At 42.3% G+C, this 22,011-nt stretch overlaps 1 protein-coding gene across 6 annotated transcripts in view; it reads left to right on the top strand.

Moving 5' to 3' along the window:
* Positions 1-22,011, top strand: part of HTR4 (5-hydroxytryptamine receptor 4) — a 141,873-nt gene that overhangs the window by 55,922 nt on the left and 63,940 nt on the right. For all 6 annotated transcript variants that reach the window (XM_081091844.1, XM_081091845.1, XM_081091847.1 and 3 more), the window contains exons 3-4: positions 16,617-16,742; positions 18,317-18,517. In XM_081091844.1, coding sequence (XP_080947970.1) covers positions 16,617-16,742; positions 18,317-18,517 — 327 coding nt within the window. The remainder of the gene's footprint in view (positions 1-16,616; positions 16,743-18,316; positions 18,518-22,011) is intronic.

Here is a 22,011-nt window from a genome sequence, read left to right as displayed (position 1 = left end):
GGTAACGTTCTCAAAGTCAGGCGGTTATCCAGGACTCAAATCCAGGTCTATGTGAGGCAGTGCTTTTAAGCACTGTAGAATATTGCTTTTGGAATTGTTGTTACTTGTCCTCAAAATAAATATACAAGTAGTTCAGGGCTGGTGGAGGAGGTCAGTGATTTCAAGGACCCACGTTCCTTCTAGCTTTTCATTTTGTTGTCCCGTATATGAGGCTGCTATTGCTCTAGACATCAGATTCAAGTTCAAGGGGAAGAGTGGAGTGGAGATGATTCACCAATATCCATCCTTTTGCTCCAGAGAGCAAAAGCCTTCCCCAACCCCTTGGACGACTTTTGCTTGCTGGCTAAAATTGTATCTTGTCACCCCTGACAGCAGGGAGATTGGAAAAGAGAGTAGCTTGATGGAGCTGGGCATATTGGTGCTTCAGACAAAGCTAAGGTTCTGCCACCCAGGAAGATGGAGACCATGGCTGCTGGGAAGGTGGTTGTCAGTCTGCAGTTGCCTCTGTGGAACATTGGGCCACGGGATTGTCACAGGGACTCTCTGCTTATTCAGGAGTACTTTAAAGCTATGATGAGCTATTTTCACTTTATAATTACTTGTTTATATATATATATATATATATATATATATATATATATATATATATATATATACTAGTGACCCAGTGCACGAAATTCGTGCACATTAAAATGGAATTAATTAGAGGAAATATTTTGATATTGCTATTTGCCCTTTCTCTATAATAGAAGTGTCAGAGATGAAAGAAAATTAGTAAAATGTATATGAAAATCTTCCTCCTGTCAGAGTCTGGGGCGTGCCATGGGAACCAGAGTCAAGTCCCCACCCACGTGTGCCTCGAAATCATGTGAGACCCAGACCCGGCTGGCCCCTCCCCCATTGGGCTAGATCCAGCCCCACCCCATCAAGCCCTGCTGGGTGGGGAGGTGTGGCCTCAGGTCCTCCAGCCCGGTGCACATCATAGCAACCAGTTGACCAGTCATTCAGTTGTTCAGTCGCTTAGGCTTTTATATATATAGATACACACACACACACACACACACACACGCACACACACTCAGAATGGAAGAACTTGGTCACTAAGTAGAGCTTTGGACTGTAAACCAGATGCCAGGTGGAGTCATGTAATTTTAAAGGTCACAGCACTGAGCCAGTGAACTCCTGATGTCCATCTAGCCCTGGTTCTGCCATGACCTTCGTGACTTTAAGAAAATCCTTCCCTCCATTTTTCCATCAGTAAAAGGAAGAGTTTGAACCAGATGGAATCTAAAGCTTATTTGAGTACCGCTCTTCGCTGACCTCATTTACATCACTTACGGATTGACACTTGAGAAGAATGGTGTTAGCTTAATAGGCCCCAAATGTTTTATATGCTGTTATAAGATTTAAGAGAGCTTTCAAATACTACGTGTCTCCACTGAAAGCCTGGGTAAGATGGAGCGAAATAAATGAGAGGGAAAATTAGAGAAAGGAAGTTGTATACCCAGAAAACAGATCAAAGGTAAATGCTAACAGGACTGCGTTTTGCAGTAGGCAATGACAATTCCACCATGAAGTTGGTGTTTAAGAGGCTGGGATTCTGGTATGGTCTGTTCCAGGACTAGAGCTTCAACAGCAGCTCTTCCTGGGCTAAGAAGCAGAAAAAAACCCCAACAACCAGGCATCTTCCTAGGGACCAGTGGCTCCTCAGAAATGCCTTGCAAAGTGCTTGTCATCGCCATGGTCTTTGCCAGAACTGTGTGAAGAGTGGGTGCATGGCAGTTTTGGGGGTTCTCCTTCCTAATACAAAAGTGATAATGATGATGATGATGGTGGTGGTGGTCGGTGGTGGCAGCTTGTATTTATGAGTGTTCACTAAATGTGCTAGAGCTTATAATAACTGCTTCGCAGATACTATCTCTGAGCTTCAGTTTCTTTATCTATAAAATGTGGGTAATAGTAATCTTTGCCTTACTCTCTTATATAATGAATCATTGTTAGGGACCCAGTCAGCACCCAAGCAGTTTCTGCTGTAGGCTCATTTCAAAAGTGTTGATGAAATGATAGGTGGGGGAAAAAATGGAAACGGAGGACCTAATTCTGGCTATCGTCAGTACTTGGAAGCTTTTATCATTGCTTCTTTGTATCCAGTTGACTATATAGTGAGCACCACTGTCCCCATTGTATGCCTGGAGCTCATAGCACCAAGTGGCTTGCTGTGAGTGCCAGAATTCTAAGATATCCCCCATAATTTCCTGCTCCCCAGAGTACACACTAATCTAGGTACTGCTGTGAAGGGATTTTGCAGATGTAATTAAGGTTCCAAATTAGTGAACCTTAAAATAGGGTGATTATCCCAATTCCAGGTGGGAGCCTTTCATTACTAGTTACACACACACACACACACACACACACACACACACACACACACACCCTCCCACTCCGCAAGTTCCCTTCTTCCCCAAGCATGGTGCCTGGCAACATTAAGATGGTGGTCCCTCCGACTCCGTCAGTCTGGGTCCCTGAGCGAGTATGATGAGCAGACTTCACTGACCACCCACAATGGGCATGTACAGTGAAGGAAAACCAAACCTTTGTTATTTAAACTGCTGAAGATTTGGGGGTTGTTACCAGAGTATAACCTAACCCATTCTGATTGACATAATGATGATTGAGAACCATTCTCAGAAACCTCTATATAACATTTCAACTATACAAATCAATTAAACTGTTTATGTGAGAAGCAAGGAATTTGTCATTTTCTCTTTGTTTGAGTTGAATTCTGCCTTAGCAGTGTCTTCTCCCCTGGGTGCAGTCATACTCTTTAGAGCTACAAGACAGTGTTTCAGAGATCGAAGTTAGCTACCCCAACACCGGAGCCTTTTGGTCTCTAGGTTAAAATCCTTATTTCTTCAGCTATTTTACTGGTGATGCAAGGAATAATTCAAAGTCCTTTGAAAAAAAATCTGGCTAACTCTGTCTAGATATTTTTGAGTGTCTCTGGATAATCATTATCCAAGACAATTCTCAGGGTATCCTTAGATTTCTAGCAACTTTAGCATTCAGATCTTTAAGATCTCATAACCTGCTTAGGATGTGTCATGTTTTAAAGTGAGAAGGGTGAGGGATAGTAAAAAAGTATTTGAATATCCCAAGAGGGTCAAAGAATTGCTGGCATCAAAATGCTAAAGGAGCCCTAACCGGTTTGGCTGAATGGATAGAGCATTGGCCTGCGGACTGGAAAATCCCGGGTTCGATTCTGGTCAAGGGCATTTACCTTGGTTGCGGGCACATCCCCTGTAGGGGGTGTGCAGGAGGCAGCTGATCGATGTTTCTCTCCCATCGATGCTTCTAACTCTCTATCCCTCTCCCTTACTCTCTGTAAAAAATCAATAAAATATATATATATATATATATATATATATATATATATATATATATATGCTAAAGGACTGAATTCTAAAGATAGGAAATTGTGTTTAGAGTGAGCTATTTAAAATTTAGATTTTGGGGAGTTGTATCTATTGGTAATGACAAGTTCAAGGTTTGAACACTGGAGTGAGTAACTGAGGAAGTATGAAGCACAAGCTCATCGGAGGAGAGCAGGTTTGAGAATTTGTAATTCTCAAAGAAGTTGTCAGAATTAGAGGTACGCCCTGGCTGGTGTGGCTTAGTTGGTTGAGTGTCATCCATCCACTGAAGGATCGCTGGTTTGATTCCATCAGGGCACATACTCAGGTGTCAGTTTCGATCCCTGGTCGATCACCTCTCTCTTCCTGTCTCTCTAAAATCAATGAAAACATATTTAAAGAAAAGAATAAGAGGTAAGCATTTATATACATCTGTGTTTCAGGTGATTTATTGTAACATTTCGATTACCTTCATAAGTCATACCATTGATTATTAAGTTATCCCTAACATTTTAGGACATTTTTCGTAATACATCATGGGCTCTGGAGTTCAGAAGACCTAGGTTCAAATCCTGAGTTTACTACTTACCTGCTATGTGACTTTGGGTACATCAGTTCAAGTTTTGGAGCCTCAGTTTTTTCGTCTGCAATTGAATACAGTAGTAACACCCATCCCCATAGTCTTGTTTTGGCAATAGAATGCGTTAATGCTTGAAAAACAGAAGTCTTTCTGGCACATGGTGGCACTTAGATAATGATAACTATTCTTTATCCCATCATTATTAAAGCAGAGAGGCCAGAGTGGCCTGAAGGATTGGAAAGCTGCCTCAGTCGACCCTAAAAGGGTTTCCTTATTATATTACATTACATTAGACTACATTACATTTCGTAACACATTGCATCCTAGCATTTATTTTCAAGCTAACCACAAAATTAATTTTTCTATCTCAGCAATTTCTAGCACATGGAAGCATTTCTACCCCATAAATTATTCTGAGAAAGAATCACACACACACCAGAATCACACAAATTTGATTTGCCAATATCGTCAAATTAGATATTCATAAGATAATGAAATACAGCTTTTTATGGAAGATGTGTGCTGTAGCTGTTAAAAAAAATCTGTCAGGGCTCTGAATGAGAGAAGCTTGAAATGAGAGCATTATCTTCCTGATTTTCTTAATAGAGAAGTAGTACGCAGCCGCTGTCTCTGCTCTGTTATTCTCCTTGACACTCAATGCCCTTCCTTAACGGCACATGTCCAGTGTTGATAAATCAGGAACACTGTCATTTTAGACAAGACACCTTGAGTTCAGGAAAAGCAAACAGCCAAGCGCTTGGGGTCAATATGCTTTTCTAGACCAATGATTCTCAATCATATCAGATCAACCACTAACCTACTCTTTTAAAACAAATGTTTTGTTAACACTCCTTGACTGTCTTAAAATGAAATCATGAAGAATGTAAACTATCTGTACACAGTTAAAAACTTATCCACACATAATGCCTTAACTGGAGTACAAAAAGCAATAACATGAAAGTGATTTATAATAAAACAATATGTATTTCATAATATAAATGCTCATCCACAGTAAAAAAATAACATAATGAAGCAGCCAGATACCTGCGCTTGTACCTTAAATCACTGTGAAATGTGACAGCTACTAGGCAAAGCCCAGCACAAGTGTTGGCAACTCCATACCATGAATGGCATTGTTGGTGAAATATAGATAATACTTAATCTGAACAAAATGAAAGCATAATCTTCCCTTCATTTTATTAATATAAATTACTATGTAAAATACTTATGTTTATATGTAAAAGATGTTTAAGTTCTAAATTAGCTAATTATAAACAAAGTTTTTCACACACACAAATGGCTGATAGGACATTCTACAATCATGGAGAATATGGGATGGTATTTTTTTTAAAATTGAGAGATTTCCCCTCATATTGTAATGTCCCCTGTCCTCGTCCTCCCCCGAAATGCTGGTAGTGTTTCTCAGTCATTACCACAACCCAATGCCCCACAAATATTTCAGACAGTCTCTAGGGGTGGCATCATTTCTGCTGAGAGCCATGTTCTAAATAGGTTGATGTAATATTAGTGAAAAGGTTTTTAAATTACTAAGGCCAAAGGCCATCCTCAAAAATAAAATTTCATGTTGTCCCTCTACACTCCAGACATGTTAAAATGCAAATCTGATCCTGCCACCTCCCATGTCCACTTTAAAGCATGATAGACCTAAATACTTAGCCCCACTCCCAATTCCCTCCTGACCTGACCCTTGTTGGCCTCCTGGCTGCTGCCTCCCCTGGCTGCCTGCATTCCAGTGGTGCTGGGCTCCTGTCAGCTGCTGGAGTAAGTCATGTTGTCACTGCTGTGCTTCCAGCTCAGGCCCCTGACATTTTCTGCCTTTTCTCAGCCAACTCTTATTCTTCCTTTAAATTGCAGTTCAATTATCACTCCTTCAGGAAGGTGTTTTCTTATCTCCCATCAGGGTCAGTGTCACCCTGTGCATTTCTTCTCATAGCCTCTACAACAGCTGTAATTTTGCAGACATGCAATTATAGGATTTATGTCTGCTCCAGTAGCCTCTGAGCTCTCAGAATGGAGGAACCACTTCTTTCTCTTCTCAGTGACTGAAATAGAGTGATTCTCAGATATTCTGTTGAGCAAATATACAAATGACTGAGTAAACAAAGGAGCTGTATGAACAAAGGAGCAAACATATGCCTATAGTGATGCCCACATTCCTGGGCCAACCCTTGTTGACTCAGTGAGTTTGTTTTCTAGTTAGAGCAGAGCTCACACTCAAGGCTTACTAGCAGCGGTTCTCAACCTGTGGGTCGAACGACCCTTTCACAGGAGTCGCCTAAGACCATCCTGCATATCAGATATTTACATTACTATTCATAACAGTAGCAACATTACAGTTATGAAGTAGCAACGAAAATAATTTTATGGTTGGGTCACAACATGAGGAACTGTATTTAAAGGGCCAGAAGGTTGAGAACCACTGGCTTAGAGAAATGAATGCTCTCAAGTGGGGCCTGTCTGGAGTGAGCAGTATGCTATCTTTCAAGTGTGAGGTGAGAGGGCTGTGAGTTTGCTGGAAGTGCAAGAGAAAGGAGATTCATCGAAGAGGGAGTTCCTTAGTTGAACAAGTAATACATAAATATATTCTTGTCATTTCAAATTCCAGTAATACCCAACACGAAAAAGTCCCCCATCAGCTTCCACTCCCCTGCCAAAAATATTTATCATTAACAATTGGTTGTGCACTCTTATGGCCATAGCCTCTGAATAGATATATTGGTATCATACATATTACTCCATCTCTCCCAGTTTTTATTTTCTTTCCAATTCTTATGGTATTATATTATGTGTATTGGTGTACGATTTTTTTCATGTAATCATGTGTCTGGGAGATATTTTATTCTTTTAATAATTTTGTTGATATATGTAAAAATATATAAATATATGTATAGATATACATATATACATATATGCTTTTCATTAAAAAAATGAAATATCTCAAAGATAACAAAAGCTGCTTAGAACAATGAAAGAATGCCTCTGTACTCACTATCCAGCTTAAGATATAAACTATTACAAGTGCTTACTGTTGAAATCTCGTCCTGATAAACCTCTCTTTCTGCCCCTACTCCACAATCACTTCCTTGGTTTCATAGTTTATGAACCCAACGAATGTCTTTATGTTTTTATTATATGTATATGGATCCCTTCTCATTCTTTTTAACATCTGTATAATATCTAAGTGTACCAAGTGGCATTAATTAACCACCCAGCTCGGTGGACATTTATATTTCTTGCAAGTGTTCATTCTAATATTACTCAGTGTGATGGCAAACCATCTCGGGGTGGGGGGGGGGGGTGAGTAGGAAAGAGACATGTTCCAACCTAAGCATTTTACAAAGTTCATCCTTTCTACTGTGGATTGTACAGAGAGAACAATGGCCTAGCTGGTGTGGCTCAGTTGATTGAGCATCGTCCCATGCACCAAAAGGTTGCCGGTTTGATTCCATCAGCGCATATGTTCGGGTTGCAGGCTCCATCCCAAGTCGGGGGGGTGGGGGGGGTGGGGGAAGGGGGGCATGCAGCTGATTGATGTTTCGCTCTCACATCGATGTGGGGTTTTTTTTTCTCGCTCTCCCTTCCTATCTCTCTAAAAATCTATTTTAAAACCTTTTTTTTTTTTAAAAAGAAAGAAAACGATGGAAGCATGGAGGCCTTTGCCATCACCCAGTTAGAGCATGATGTAGCTAAAACAAGATGGTAATGGTGGAGGAGCTGGGAAAGGGTCAGAAGAGGAGACATTTTTAGTTAGAAGTAACAGAGTTTGTTGATATACGTGAGGTATGAGAGGAGGAGACTTATTAAGAATTGCTCCAAGGTTTTTGGCCTAAGCAACTGAAAAACTAGATTTGCTGCATATTTTGATCAGAAACAGGTTTGGGGTGAAGAAAATCAAGAGTTCAGAAACGTTAAATTAAGCTATATAATAGACTGGTAACCGAAGACAAGGTAGGCAGTCATGACTGTAGTAATCTCGGCAAAAATAGCAGAAAGGCCTGCATCAGGGTATTCACAGCAGACTGGAGAGAAGTGAAGAGATTTGAGGTACTCACAATATAAACGAACAGACAGAAACAGACTCACAGATACAGAGAACAGACTGATGGTTGTCAGCAGGGAAGAGGTATGGAGGATGGGTTGAAAGGTGAAGGGATTGAGAAGTACAGATTGGTAGTTACAAAACAGACACGAGGATGTGAAGTACAGCCTAGGCAATATAATCAATGATATTGTAATAACTATGGATGGGGCCAGGTGGGTACTGGAAATGTCAGGGGGAGCACTTTGTAAAGTATCTGATTGTCTGACCACCGTGCTGTACAGCTGGACCTAAATCAAAATAATATTGATTGTAAATTGTACTTGAAAAAAAAATTAATTTTAAGAAAAGAGATACTCAAAATAAATAATGATTTAGATAAAGTAGAAGGAAGAAATGGAGTAGATGCCTGTTTTCTGGCTTGCTCAACCGGAATGATGCGGTTTTCCACTGGGTGAGAAAATCCAGAGAAAAATAGGTTCCTTGTAGTAGGCTCTTCGAGGCCTTCGTGTCTCTAGTCCAGCCGTGGGCAAACTACGGCCCGTTTGAAATGAATAAAACTATTGAAAAAAAAGACCGTACCCTTTTATGTAATGATGTTTACTTTGAATTTATATTAGTTCACACAAACACTCCATCCATGCTTTTGTTCCGGCCCTCCGGTCCAGTTTAAGAACCCATTGTGGCCCTCGAGTCAAAAAGTTTGCCCACCCCTGCTCTAGTCCATAGTCTTCTTTAGACCAAACTTACCTGTTTCCAAAAGAGCAGGGGTCATCAAACTTGTTTGGTAAAGGAAAGGAAAATAAACAGTTTCAGCTTTTGTGGGCCATACGTCTCTGCTGTAATGACTCAGCTATGCCTTTGCAGTCAAAAGCAGCCCTAGAAAATTCATAAAGGATTGAATATAACTGTGTTCCAGTGAACTTTTATTTACAAAAGCAGGCAGCAGGCTGGACTTGGCCCCTTGGCTGATGTTTGGCAGCTCCTGCAATCCGCAACACTAGCAGTTCCTTCTTTCATCTGAGCGTAAGATTCTTACACGGTCAGAAGCAGAGGTGAAAAGAGAAAGCATAATACTTGGCAAGAGCAAGCCAGGACTGGAGCGAATTATGCCGAGCTGTATCCGTCAGCCCATTAGCTACTGGGTCCAGAGACAGCAGCCACGGATAGCAAGGGAGTGGGGAGCAGGTGTTGGTCAGAGTCTGGGAAATTCTGCTTTTCCTTGAGCCCTGAGCCTGAGGGTAAATGATTGACCACACTGGAGAGGCCCCATGGAGTTCACGTTGTCCCCTGGGCTGGATTTCTCATAACCACAGGAACAAGTTCAAGGAAATGATCAGCCCAATCCTGAAAACATGCCACGTGTCTTATTCCAAAGGAAGCCTTTTCAGTATCTGATGAACATTTCCGCACGCTGAACCATTTGGGTAAAGGGATGTTTGCAAAATGAACCAGAGACCCTGCACTGAACCTGCATATAAAGGAAAAAATACATTGTAAAGAAAAGAATCTATCTCTGGAACTGTTTGCTCAGTTTCCGTTTTGAAAGACTGCATTTTCTTAACGTGAGACGCACCTGGAGGGTATGGTGTCCTGGCACTGTCACTGAGCGCTGGAGTTCCAAGAAGAATGGAAGCCCCGGTCATTAACACGCTGTGAGGCGGTGAGAATCCTCCCGGGTGGACCTCAGCTTGTCGCTGCAGCTTGGCTTGCCTTTACATTCAGGCAAGGCCTCCGAGAACAGTGTCTTTGATCCTGCTGATGTCCTTCGTGTTCCTTGCCGCTTTGAACTTCATTATACTCCGTATACAGACAGATCCTCTTTGGGCTTTGAAGTTTTTCTCATGCTCAATATGTGTGATCTTTGAGGCCCTGGAGAAGTCTATTAAGCGCTTGCCACAAGAATTCCCTTCCACGTGTTTACATTTGAAAAATACCCGACTTCATCAGCCGTGTATCACGCCCTCCACCCTGAGCACTCTCCTCTACAGAGCATTCAATACCAATCAAAAGAGTTCTTTCAGAACGGCACAGCAACTCCACAACGCATTATTTCCATCCCGTAAGGATTTATTCTTTTCCCTTACCATTTTCTGTAGCCAGCATATTTTTACAAGGCACATTAAGATGTCAATCATCAACATTTTGGATATTAAATTTCTAGACAAAAAGTAAAACTTTAGTTTTTTGTTTTGTTTTTTTTTATGGAAATTTATTCAATTTCAAATGAGCATGTTTAATATTTAGTGGGAAAAGCACTGGATCTGTAAGAATGTGCAGGTCTAGCCCTAGCTGGTTTGGCTCAGCGGATAGAGCTTCGGCCTGCGGACTCAAGGGTCCCAGGTTCGATTCTGGTCAAGGGCATGTACCTGGGTTGCGGGTACACCCCCAGTAGGGGGCGTGCAAGAGGCAGCTGAATCGATGTTTCTCTCTCATCGATGTTTCTAACTCGCTATCCCTCTCCCTCTCCCTTCCTCTCTGTAAAAAAATCAATAATATATATATATATATATATATATATATATATATATATATATATATATAAAGAATGTGCAGGTCTAAATAGTTGTAGGATCTTGCATCTCCTAAGCATGCTGAGCACCCATCTCTTCTGAAAAAAGGGGCACTGTGACATTACATTGCATGATAATTGCGAAGATGAAATGAGCCAAGATGGAAAAGCTCCTTCATTGTTTGCCATATGGTAGGTGCTTGATAAATCAATGTCAAAATCTACCCACTTTTAAGCAGGAAGTTCCAAACCTAGGAGCAAAAGAAGGTAATTTGCAGTGGAGAGATGAGGGTTAGGGTAAAGGGCATCCTTTGCGATGCTCTAGGTCAATATCCTCAAAGTCCACAGACCAGTAGCATCCACATCAGCTAGGAACTTGTTAGAAGTGCAAGCTGTGGGGTCCCACCCCAGATGTACTGAAATGTGAGTGGGTCCAGCCATCTGTGTTTTAGCCAGTGCTCCCTGATTACCTAAAGTTTCCCTCTAACCCAGTTGTTCTCGATCCCACCATCATGTCAGTGCCTCTGATAATCACAGTCCGCCAGCTTGACTCATGAACCCGCAGCACGAGCATCACTGAGGCTCATGGGCCTTGTGAGAAATGCAGAACTCCAGACTCCATCCCAGACCAAAATCATCAGAGTCCGCATTTTACCAGTATCCCCAATACATTCATCTGAACAGTAGAGTTTGGGAGGGTGACTTTGATACACTGATCACAAACTGTATTTCTTTTTTTCCAATTGTGCACTTGCTATTATCTGTTTCTTTAGTAGTATGCCCATAAAGGCTGTCACATCCTAGCACGTAGCACACATCTTTTTGTTTGTTTGTTGAAATATATTTTTATTGATTTCAGAGAGGAAGGGAAATGGAGAGAGAGAGGTAAAAACATCAATGATGAAAGAGAATCATTGATTGGCTGCCACCTGCACGCCCCCAACTGGGGATCGAGCCCACAACCAAGGCATGTGCCCTTGACTAGAATTGAACCTGGGACCCTTCATTCCACAGGCCAGCACTCTATCCACAGAGCCAAACCGGCTAGGGCTTAGCACACATCATGACATATAGTTGGCAATCAGTACATATTTGATAAATGAAACATTTAATCTGATTTCCTCAATTGACCCATGAAGAAACTCAGGAAGCTCAGAAAAAGCAAGTGACATTTTAAAGTTTACATAACTTATGAACAAGACCAATGCGAGGAGGGGGAGGGGGAGGGGAGGGGGAGGAGAAGGGGGAGGGGGCGGGGGAGGAAAGAAAATTATTCTTGACTCCTAAGGAAATGTATTGGTTCTGAGTGATATAACAAATCATAATCTAAAACCTCCTTAGCTATTGTCCCTGTATGGGCTTTTAATATTAATAACAGTGATTATTTATTTATAATGTACTTTGTCATTTACAGTTCACTTTCACATATACTAACCTATGTGGAAATTTACCCAGAATTATTGTTGTAGATTTTCTTTTATTAAGAACAGAGAAAATGGAAAACAGAGCCAGCAAGTTTTTGGAGTTGCTTTATTTAATGGATCAAGAGATCACTGAAAAAGAAAAAAAAGAAGAAGAAGAAAAAGTAAAATTTCCCATAAGACTAACTGTCAAAGATCCTAGTTAGTGGAGCAGACATGGCTCTTTGGTCAGATGGGAGCTGTCTAGTAGTGGTTGACAGTATTCTTGGAGGATGTCAATGGTAACCCAAGGGCCTAACATAGATTTAGCAAAAGTGGTTCCTAATTTATTTTAATCATCATTACTGGACTTAACATTTGGTTCAATGGACAGTTCTGTCTAATTAAAAACGCTCCTTCTGTGGTTAAATTGTGCTTGTCACTCACAGTTTAAAGTCTAGCTATTTCTAGCTCCTAATTGGCATGCCACAAATGAACCATAACATTGAACTTGGGGTTCTCTGACCCTGACATTCTCATTTGGCTTGAAATATACCTTCACTGGAGCCAGAAATGTTCACCATAAACCCCGAATCTGCTTTTTCTCTCCTACAAGAGGAGAGGCAGTGCAGGGGAGATGGTTCTAATACTGAGGCTCTTGTGGATGGACATGTTCAGACCATTGTCCATAGACAAGAGAGAGAACTACAATCAGTCAATCTCACTTGCCTCCAATATAGGAGCCCTATATAATATCCTGATATATGGCCATCCAGGTATTCTTTTTTTTATTGTGATAAATTATACATAATATAAAATGTATAATTAATACATAAAGTAGCCCATATAAATGTACTTCAGTGACAGTAAGAACATTCACAATGGTGTGCAACCACCACCAGTATCCATTTCCAGAATTTTTTTCATTGCCCCAAACAGAAACTCTGGACTTAAGTAATTCCCCATTTCCTCCTCCCTTCCGCTAGCCCCGGTAACCATGAGTCTACTTATTCTATGAATTTACCTATTGTAGACTCTTCATATATGTGGAATCATACAATATTTGTCTTTTTGTGTTGGGTTTATTTCACTTAGCACAGTATTTTTAAGGTTTAATCCATGTTATAGCATGTATCAGAAATTTGTGACTGAGTAAAATTCCATAGTGTATGTATACCACATTCTGTTGATCTGTTTATCTCTTGATGGACACTTGGGTTGTTTCCACCTTTTGACTATTGTGAATAATGCTTCCATGAACATTGGTGTATATGTATCTATTCATGTCCCTGCTTTCAGTTCTTTGGAGTATATACTTAGGACTGGAAGTGCTGGGTCATACGGTCATTCTATATTTAGCCTTTTGAGAAACCACCGAACTGTTTTCCACAGCAGCTGCACCATTTTACATCACTACCAGCAATCCCCAAAGGTTCCAGTCTCCCCACATTCTCACGACACTTGTAATTTTTCACTCTTGTTTTGTTTTTGTAATAGCCACCCTAATGGGTGTGAAGTGGTAGCACATGGACATCTAGTCATTCTGAAGCACTTCCTAAGCTGGAGCTCAACGCAGCAGCAGGAAGCTCTTGCAGATCACCCGTAGTTGTTAGAAAGTTCTCATTAGCCATTTCTAAATCTCGCCTTCCTCCAGCAGGGATTGTCAACCTTGGTTGCACAACAGAATCCCTTAGGAACTTGAAAAAAGTCCAATACTTAGGCAGCAACCCAGACTGATTAAATCAGCCCTAACATTCATGTTCCTGAGGCTCCTCGGATCATTTCAATATGTAGCCAAAGCTGAGAACCTACTCAATTCAAAGCCTGCTGCTCACTCATCTCACTTCCTTACACAGCCTGCAGGGCATAAAGTGCAACAGACCTATCACGGAGCCTTCTCTGACGGCCCCTATTAAAAGCACTGCGCTCTCTGGCAGGCCTGCCCTGCTGTCCCTTCTACATGTTTTGCTGTAGTGTGTATTGCCAGCTGACATTCTACATACATTCTTTTAACCTACCATTGCCTGCTCTCTGTTTTGCTCATTTCTGCTTCCCTCGGGCCCACAACAATGCCTAGTGCAGAGAAGGTGCTGAGAAAGGATTGTTGAATGAGTGCATGTACAGATCTCTTATTTCAAATGACAGCCCTTCAGGTGTTAAAAATAGCTTTTGTGTCTCCTACTGGGGCTTCTCTAGGGAAAATCTTCTCTGTACCTTCCATCCGTTATCAAAGACATTGAAGGATAAACCTCATCATTACGAATACAATATGCCTTTCTCTCACTCAATAAGCAAATAACGGAGCACTTCCGATGTACTACACACACCTATACACTACACACTGTAGAGTAGACTGTGCCTGGCACTGGAAATGGTGCTGGAACAGAGAAGTGAGGTGAATCTGTGGGGGTGGGGCACAGACAAGCATCAGTAGCAGAAGTCATTTCAGGTAACAGTAACTGCTATAAAGAAAAGGGAAAATACTGGCTGTGTCGCATTAAGTGGGGGTTAACTTTACTCTGAGACCTGGAAGACAGGGAAGAAGCATCCCCGTGGAAGGTACAGCTAGTACAGAGGCCTGGAGAGGCAACAAGTCTCAGAGGGGCTCTGAGTAGGAGCCTCTGAGAAGGACAAGGAAAAAACCCCCACTATCACCTCTTTTATTAGACACTTGACCTCAGCTAACATGGCCTAAGGCAGTGGTTCTCAACCTTCCTAATGCCACAACCCTTTAATACAGTTCCTCATGTTGTGGTGACCCCCAATTTCATTGTTACAAATTGAACATAAAGCACAGTGATTAATCACAAAAACAATATGTAATTATATATGTGTTTTCCGATGGTCTTAGGTGACCCCTATGAAAGGGTCGTTCGACCCCCAAAAGGGGTCGCGACCCACAGGTTGAGAACCGCTGGCCTAAGGTAAGATTAATTTTGGGTAGCCACATCACCCTGTTAAGGTCATTTTCCTCATTGAATAAAATCTTCCCTGTCCAGTATTTGTACTGTTGATAGCTGGAATTTAGATGTAGAAGAGTGATTTAGATGAATATACCTAGAATTGCTTTTCATCCGAACCCTAGGCATACAGTCATCAATTCATCCATCAGTCAGTCAGCCAATCAGTTAAGAAAAACACTTGTCAGTAGAGTGGAGGGATGCTCTGGGTCTCAGCCGCTGTGACAGTGCTGCCTTTTCCTAATCAGCATCTTGTCTTTCGTGCCAGGCCAGTCTTGGACAACATCAGAGCCAGGACTTGGGCTGCTGCCATTTGGGCTATCTTGGTTTTCAGTCAAAGGAGTTCAGTCAAGACAGATATCTCTTGATTCTGGAGACTCTGTGGTTCCGGGGGGGGGGGGGTGGGGCGGCTCACAGGGCAAGCAGCCCCTTCCAGACCAGCCACTGAAATGCTCTGACAACTTAGCTCCTCTCTCCAGGCCTCAGTTTCTTGTATTGATATGTGGGGTTTGGGCCTGAGAATTTTAAGGTCCTTGGAAACTTCATTTAAAAACCATTTTTATTGCCCTAACCGGTTTGGTTCAGTGGATGGAGCCTCAGCCTGCGGACTCAAGGGTCCCATTCCGGTCAAGGGCATGTGCCTTGGTTGCGGGCACATCCCCAGTGGGGTGTGTGCAGGAGGCAGGTGATCGATGTTTCTCTCTCATCGATGTTTCTAACTCTCTATCCCTCTCCCTTCCTCTCTGTAAAAAAGAATCAATAAAAAAAGATACATTAAAAACCATTTTTATTGCTCTAATAGAAATAAAACTTTTTTTCTGAAGCTTCTTAATAATTTGCAAACATTATGCTTTTATTGACGGGAACACTCACTTCCAAGTTAATAAAACAAAACGATTCGTACCAGGACAGCAGAGTTGATAGAATCATATCAGATGCCAAAATTGACAAGAACACACAAATTTGAACTGTTGTGTTGGGCAACAAAAGAAACGTGGTTTAGGGCAGTGAAATGAGTTCTTACATTTAGTGATCAGCTGCTGTCTTTCCAATGGACTTCACAGAATCTGAGACCAATTTTTTCAGGTCAGCTACATAAGAACAATCTTCAGGCCAAGACCTGTGCCTGAGACAGCCTGCCTGTGCACAGCAGCTTCTGCATGGGCCGGGCTGGGGCCTGACAACAGGTGGTCTCTGTATTCATGCAGACCTGGTTCCAGTTACTGTCATTCATCCATTCAACACCATCTTTCCTTCACTCAAGAAATGTGAATAACACATTGGGGTTGAATTTATCAATGGATGAACCATATGAGGCACCTGCTTCATGGAGCTTACTAGGTGGGTAGGTGCATAAAACAGGAATCGCCCAAATACATTTCTCAGCATAAACTGAGGAAGTGCCCTGAAGGAAAGCCACGAGCTCTCTGATGGAGAAGAACTGTGCAGTCTCAGGGTAGTTCATTCAAGTCTGAGCCTCCTCCTCCCTGTTTTGTAGGGTTCAATAAGATATCACATAAAGTGACAAGTGCAGATAATGGCATATAATAGGTGCATAATTATTCTGTGTTGCAGCTGCTTATGGTGCAGTTCCCTTCCTGAAGATGAATGAGGAGAAGATTCATTTTCTTGCCTGTGTGTCAGGGTTTCCTTCAATCTTTGTGTGTATGTGTGTCTGTCGGTCTGTCTTCCAGTTCCAAGGAGGGTTTCCGGTCAGTGGAGAAGGTCGTGCTGCTCACGTTTCTCTCCACGGTTATCCTGATGGCCATCTTGGGGAACCTTCTGGTGATGGTGGCCGTGTGCAGGGACCGGCAGCTCAGGTGAGTAGCATGAGGAAGCCTCATGAGGCAGGAAGCCTGGGTGGTGGTCTGGGCTCTCCCTAGAGAGTCAGGGTCTGCACTTATTATTTCCATTATAATTTGTACTTACAAAAGGAAAAAAATACATGGGGGCGATGTTTGGAAATAGAAGAAGGGAAAAGGATCATACATCGTCCCCCAACTCAAACATGACCAGTGTAAACACTTAAGTGCATTTCCATCCGGTCTTTATTCCTATGTTTAATTTTGTTGGGTTTTTTTTTTTTAAGTCTGTGATCACTGTATGTACATATGTTGAGAGCACATCTAATCTATCCTCCCCACTTTATCAGTTGGTTCAGAGAAGGCATGGCTGATAGTGACTCGTCTAGGATTTAAACCCAGGTCTTCTCTTTCCACTTCATCAGTCTGAACCCTGGCTGCCATTAAGACAGGGGTGGGCAAACTTTTTGACTCGAGGGCCACAATGGGTTCTTAAACTGGACCGGGGGTGGGGGTGGGGGGGCGGAACAAAAGCATGGATGGCGTGTTTGTGTGAACTAATATAAATTCAAAGTAAACATCATTACATAAAAGGGTACGGTCTTTTTTTTTTTTTTTTTAGTTTTATTCATTTCAAACGGGCCGGATCCGGCCCACGGGCCGTAGTTTGCCCACGGCTGCATTAAGATCACCTGAAGACCTTTTGAAAATTGCTACAATGTGGTATAAGTATCCCACACAATATGTGGGACATACTTATACTAGACAATATGTGGGACATACTTATACTAAACAATTATTCATTGTTAACCTGGAATGCAAATTTAACTGGGTATCCTGTGTTTTATCTGGCAACCCTGGGTGTGCATGGGGGTATTAATCACTCCAAATCCCTGAACTAATTGATCTGGGGTGGTACCTGGGCATCAATATTTATGAAAATCCACTGGGTGATTCTAGCATGCAGCCTGGATGAAGAGCCACCAGACAACCATAAAAGGGATAAAGGATATAGTCCTGTCTTGCCTACTGCCTTCCTCTCTAAGCAAGACATGCATTAGTGATGCAACAGATATAAAAGCACACTTCTGGTAGGTCTCACAAATGAGAGGCACATGCGAGTCAGTGCGAGAGGAGAAAGTAGTGGAATTCGACACCGTTTGTGAGCGGGGCACCTTGGGAGTTTCCCTGAGAATGATCAAACCAAGGCCTGCAAGACTGGTGGGGGGTAGTTAAGCCCATAGTAGGGAGAGAGCACCCTGTACAAAGGCCCTTGGGAGGAGCTCCCCCACAGGGACTCTAATCAGGCCGTGTGGCCAGAGGGGAGAGAAAGGGAGGGCTCTGGGTGCGAGAGGAATCTGGAGAATTCAGAAGTGGCCGATCACACAGGGTTTCCCCAGCCACATTGCAGAGAGAAACAACCTCACAAGATACGTTACACGTTTGACTTTTTTTTTCTTTTTCCTCCCTCCTTCCTTTTCTCCTTTCTTTTCTTTCCTTACCTCTGCTTTTCTCTCTCTCACTCCTTTCTCCCTAACCCCCTTCCTCTGGCCCCCTCCCCCCGCCTCGTCCTTATACTTTTTCACTCACAGGAAAATAAAAACCAACTATTTCATTGTCTCTCTTGCCTTTGCGGATCTGCTGGTCTCTGTGCTGGTGATGCCCTTCGGTGCCATTGAGCTGGTTCAGGACATCTGGATTTACGGGGAGATGTTTTGCCTCGTCCGGACTTCTCTAGACGTCCTGCTCACCACGGCATCAATTTTTCACCTGTGCTGCATTTCTCTGGACAGGTAAGGACAGATCGGCGTGCACTGCGGAGCTCTGGACTGGAGACAACAGCCTGATGACTGTTGGATATGTCTTTCTTTCTTCCCTGATTCATTAGAAATGAATCTTAGGGAGTAAATCTGGTTATTCACTTACCCATTCACTTCTCAGTCTTTGCAGAGGGCATTCTCTGAGGCTCTGTGGACACAGAGATTAGGAAGGCCTACACCGTCCCTGCAAGGAGCTTACCATCCAGGTAGAGACAGGTACCAGCGCTCAAGGTCACCGGAGAGCTCTCACTTGTGTACAGGTGGCATGATCGAAGTGCTGAGGGAGCTGAGTGGCAAGAATTAACACATTTGCCCAATAGGCTGCAGGGGTGGTTCAGAAGGGTAGTGCTCTGTGTTTGAACATTACCTTCTCCTGAAAATGTGTCAGTATCATAATTGTAGGTATACGTCTGCGACTGTAAAGACTGTTTTCCAGAAAGTTAAAGATGATAATAAAATCCCCAATAATTGTTTGCTTTCGGGACCCAAGGCTAGCATTTCATTCGGTTGCATAATCTTGTTCTTTTTCTTCACATTTGACTTCAGAAGGCCTAATGATCTCCATCTTTGCCTCGTTTGTGGAGATGTAGGTATGTTAGTTGTACCAGTACTTTTGATTTTCTGATTCCTGCTCATGGGTGTTTAACAGTTAAGGAAGAATGCAATTTAAAAGTCAGAGGATCACACGAACATGTGCAGCCATCACTGTAGCCATGTCTTAGGGGTTCGTTCTCAAAAGAAAGTGGTGTGTAAATCATGTGATCAGAATTACCAGGGTCAGTCTCTCACTGCCTCTTGAGTAGTCCAGCAGGCCAGGGTTTCCTCCAGTCCTGGGTTAGGTGTCTGTTTCTTGCACTGAGAAAAAGGAAAAGTAGTTGACTAAAATTGGAGGTTATGGTTTATCTAAAATATGTGCCTTTCAACACTAAAATCAGAGTGTTCCCAGAGAATTAGTCACACTGGGAAAAGCCTTAGGGACTGAACCCAGCAGGGTGGGGTGGGGTGGGCGGGCAGCAGATTCATATCCTATCCGTGGGACAGGTGCTCCTTGATTGGAATGGGAGGTATAATGGCCTACGTTATATACATTGTCTCTCTCCCTCTCTCTGCCAAGAACTTAGAGTTGAATGTGCTTAAGTTAAATGTATGTATAATGAGATTCCACTCTATAACTAGGCATGATGACACTGATAAAGCTGAATTGTTGGTTGAAAGCCAGACCCATGCTGTGCCATAGTTTGAAATTTATCTGAATTAGCTTTTTTGTAACAGTCTGACTTAAGTACATGAAAGACTTTTTAAGGCAATCAGTATATACTGGATGAAAGTTCACACTAGAAATAATAAAATGTAAGGAACTAGACAATATATGGAAATCCTCCAGGGTATCCTGCATGTAATCATTACTCAAATGAACAGTGAGGCCGGAAGTGTTATAGGAACTTGGACAAGGCAAAGCTGAGGGATCAAGGCAACCTTATTTCTCTTATCTTGGCCTTTCTCTCTGTCCAGTGCTCCATGCTCAGCCATCACAAGACCTTGGCTCCTCCCTCTGCCTGGAAAGTTCCTTTGCCCCCTCCTCTCCTGCATGCCTTTCAGATTTTAGCTCAGTCCTCTCTTGATTGCAGAAGGCCTCTCTGACCCCACAAAACACATTCTCCTTTGAGAACTAAGGGCAATTATGATTAAAACCACAATTATAATAAAAAAAAATTTTTTTCTTAAATATCTCTGTCTCCATCAGTGAGAGAAAACACATGCATATGAATAATGATAAGGCCCCTGCCCTCAGGGAACTTACCTTTTACTCGGGGAGGTTGACAGTTAAGCAATAATCACATCAATACCGATTAAGGTGTTTCGTAAACACTATTGAACAACCGGAGTGCACAGCACATTCTCTTTGAGAAGAATGCTGCCAATAATTTCATTTCCTTCTCTGATAGTATACATCAGAAACCCAACTCCGTAAGTAAAATGGAATCAGATGGTTTGGTTTTCCTCTGGGAGCCTGGGACACGGGCCAGGTGTCTCCCTGTTCCAAGAGTGATATTTTCTTTGGGCTGGAAGGTTGGTTCTGGACATCACAGGGCAACAGGTTAGCCTGGAAGAGTATGATTTTGTTTATCATCTGGCTTCTGCTGTTGCTGTGTCCCTCCCATGACAGTTGGGCTTGGCTAGGCTGGGGCAGAGCACAGAGTGAGTGTCTCAGTGAGGTGCAATGTCATCGCTGGTCATGTGACTCCTGGCATGATGCTTGTGCTCTCTAGAGCTGCTGAGAATCTGCAGGGATGACTCAGAAAGGGTAGTGGCTCTCGAGCAAGAACACTCACTATGAATCCCAATTTCACCCAGATGGCAGACCCCTAGATCAAAGCAAAACAATATTAAATACATTTCCCCAACTCTCATTCTCTATCCACTGTGCTTCCAGGTGCTTTGAGAATTGAATCCTACATTTTTATTTCTTATTTTTATTTATTTTTTTTATTGATTTCAGAGAAGAAGGGAGAGGGAGATAGAAGCATCAGTGATGAGGGAGAATCATTCATTGGCTGCCTTCTACATGCCCCACACTGGGGATCAAGCCTGCACCTTTGGCATGTGCCCTGACCAGGAATCAAACTATGACCTCCTGGTTCATAGGTTGATGCTCAACCACAGCCACACCGGCTGGGTGAGAATTGAATCCTATTAATGAAAGCTTATTGCCTCATTAAAAATAATTTACAAAGCATAATTAAAATCCATGCATCCTATAATATAGGTCATGAGAGGTCAGAACTGCATCAAAGCATAAAGTACCATTGATTATTTTAAATCTAAGTTTCTGTGGTGAATGAAAACCAACCAAGTATCTATAACAGAGCACTGGTTTTAAAAGTGGAATACTATAACACCACCATTAAAAATAATGAGGAATAGCTTTGGGTATTGTCTTAGAAAGATATCCCTGGTGAGTTATATGAAGAAAAAAAAGCAAGTTTCAGACTTTATTGTTTATAATAATTCCACTTTTCTAAACTAAATATATAGATGTTTGTATCTGGGTATGCATGGGTGAGTGGGGGGAGTACACCAGACCATCAATGATGGTTATATAGGTGCTACTGTGGGTGGAGCTGGCTAGACTGGATGGTCAATTGGATTGGTATTGGAAAACTTCACTTTTACAGATTTTGGAAATAATATGTTTTAAGCTTCCGTTTTTCCCTTTGCTAGAAGTTAACACTTCTGGAATGCAAGAGTACCCACCGGAACCTTTATCTGAAAGTACTCCTGGGCCAGCACATTCCTCAACTGTCCGAAAACGTTCTGAGTTCAGTGTTAGGAGTTCCCTTTGAAGTCAGAGCTCCACTGGAATATAGAAACCTTCAGCCAGTGCATCTCTCTGCTTTTTCACAGAATGCCCTAGATTCTTCCCCTTGGGAGCCTCCACTCTCCCGTTAGCAGATTCTTCCTCCCTC

Source organism: Myotis nattereri, assembly GCF_964212035.1.
Source record: "Myotis nattereri genome assembly, chromosome: 5".
Taxonomy (NCBI): Eukaryota; Metazoa; Chordata; class Mammalia; order Chiroptera; family Vespertilionidae; genus Myotis; species Myotis nattereri.
This window is presented reverse-complemented; position numbering and strand designations above follow the sequence as displayed.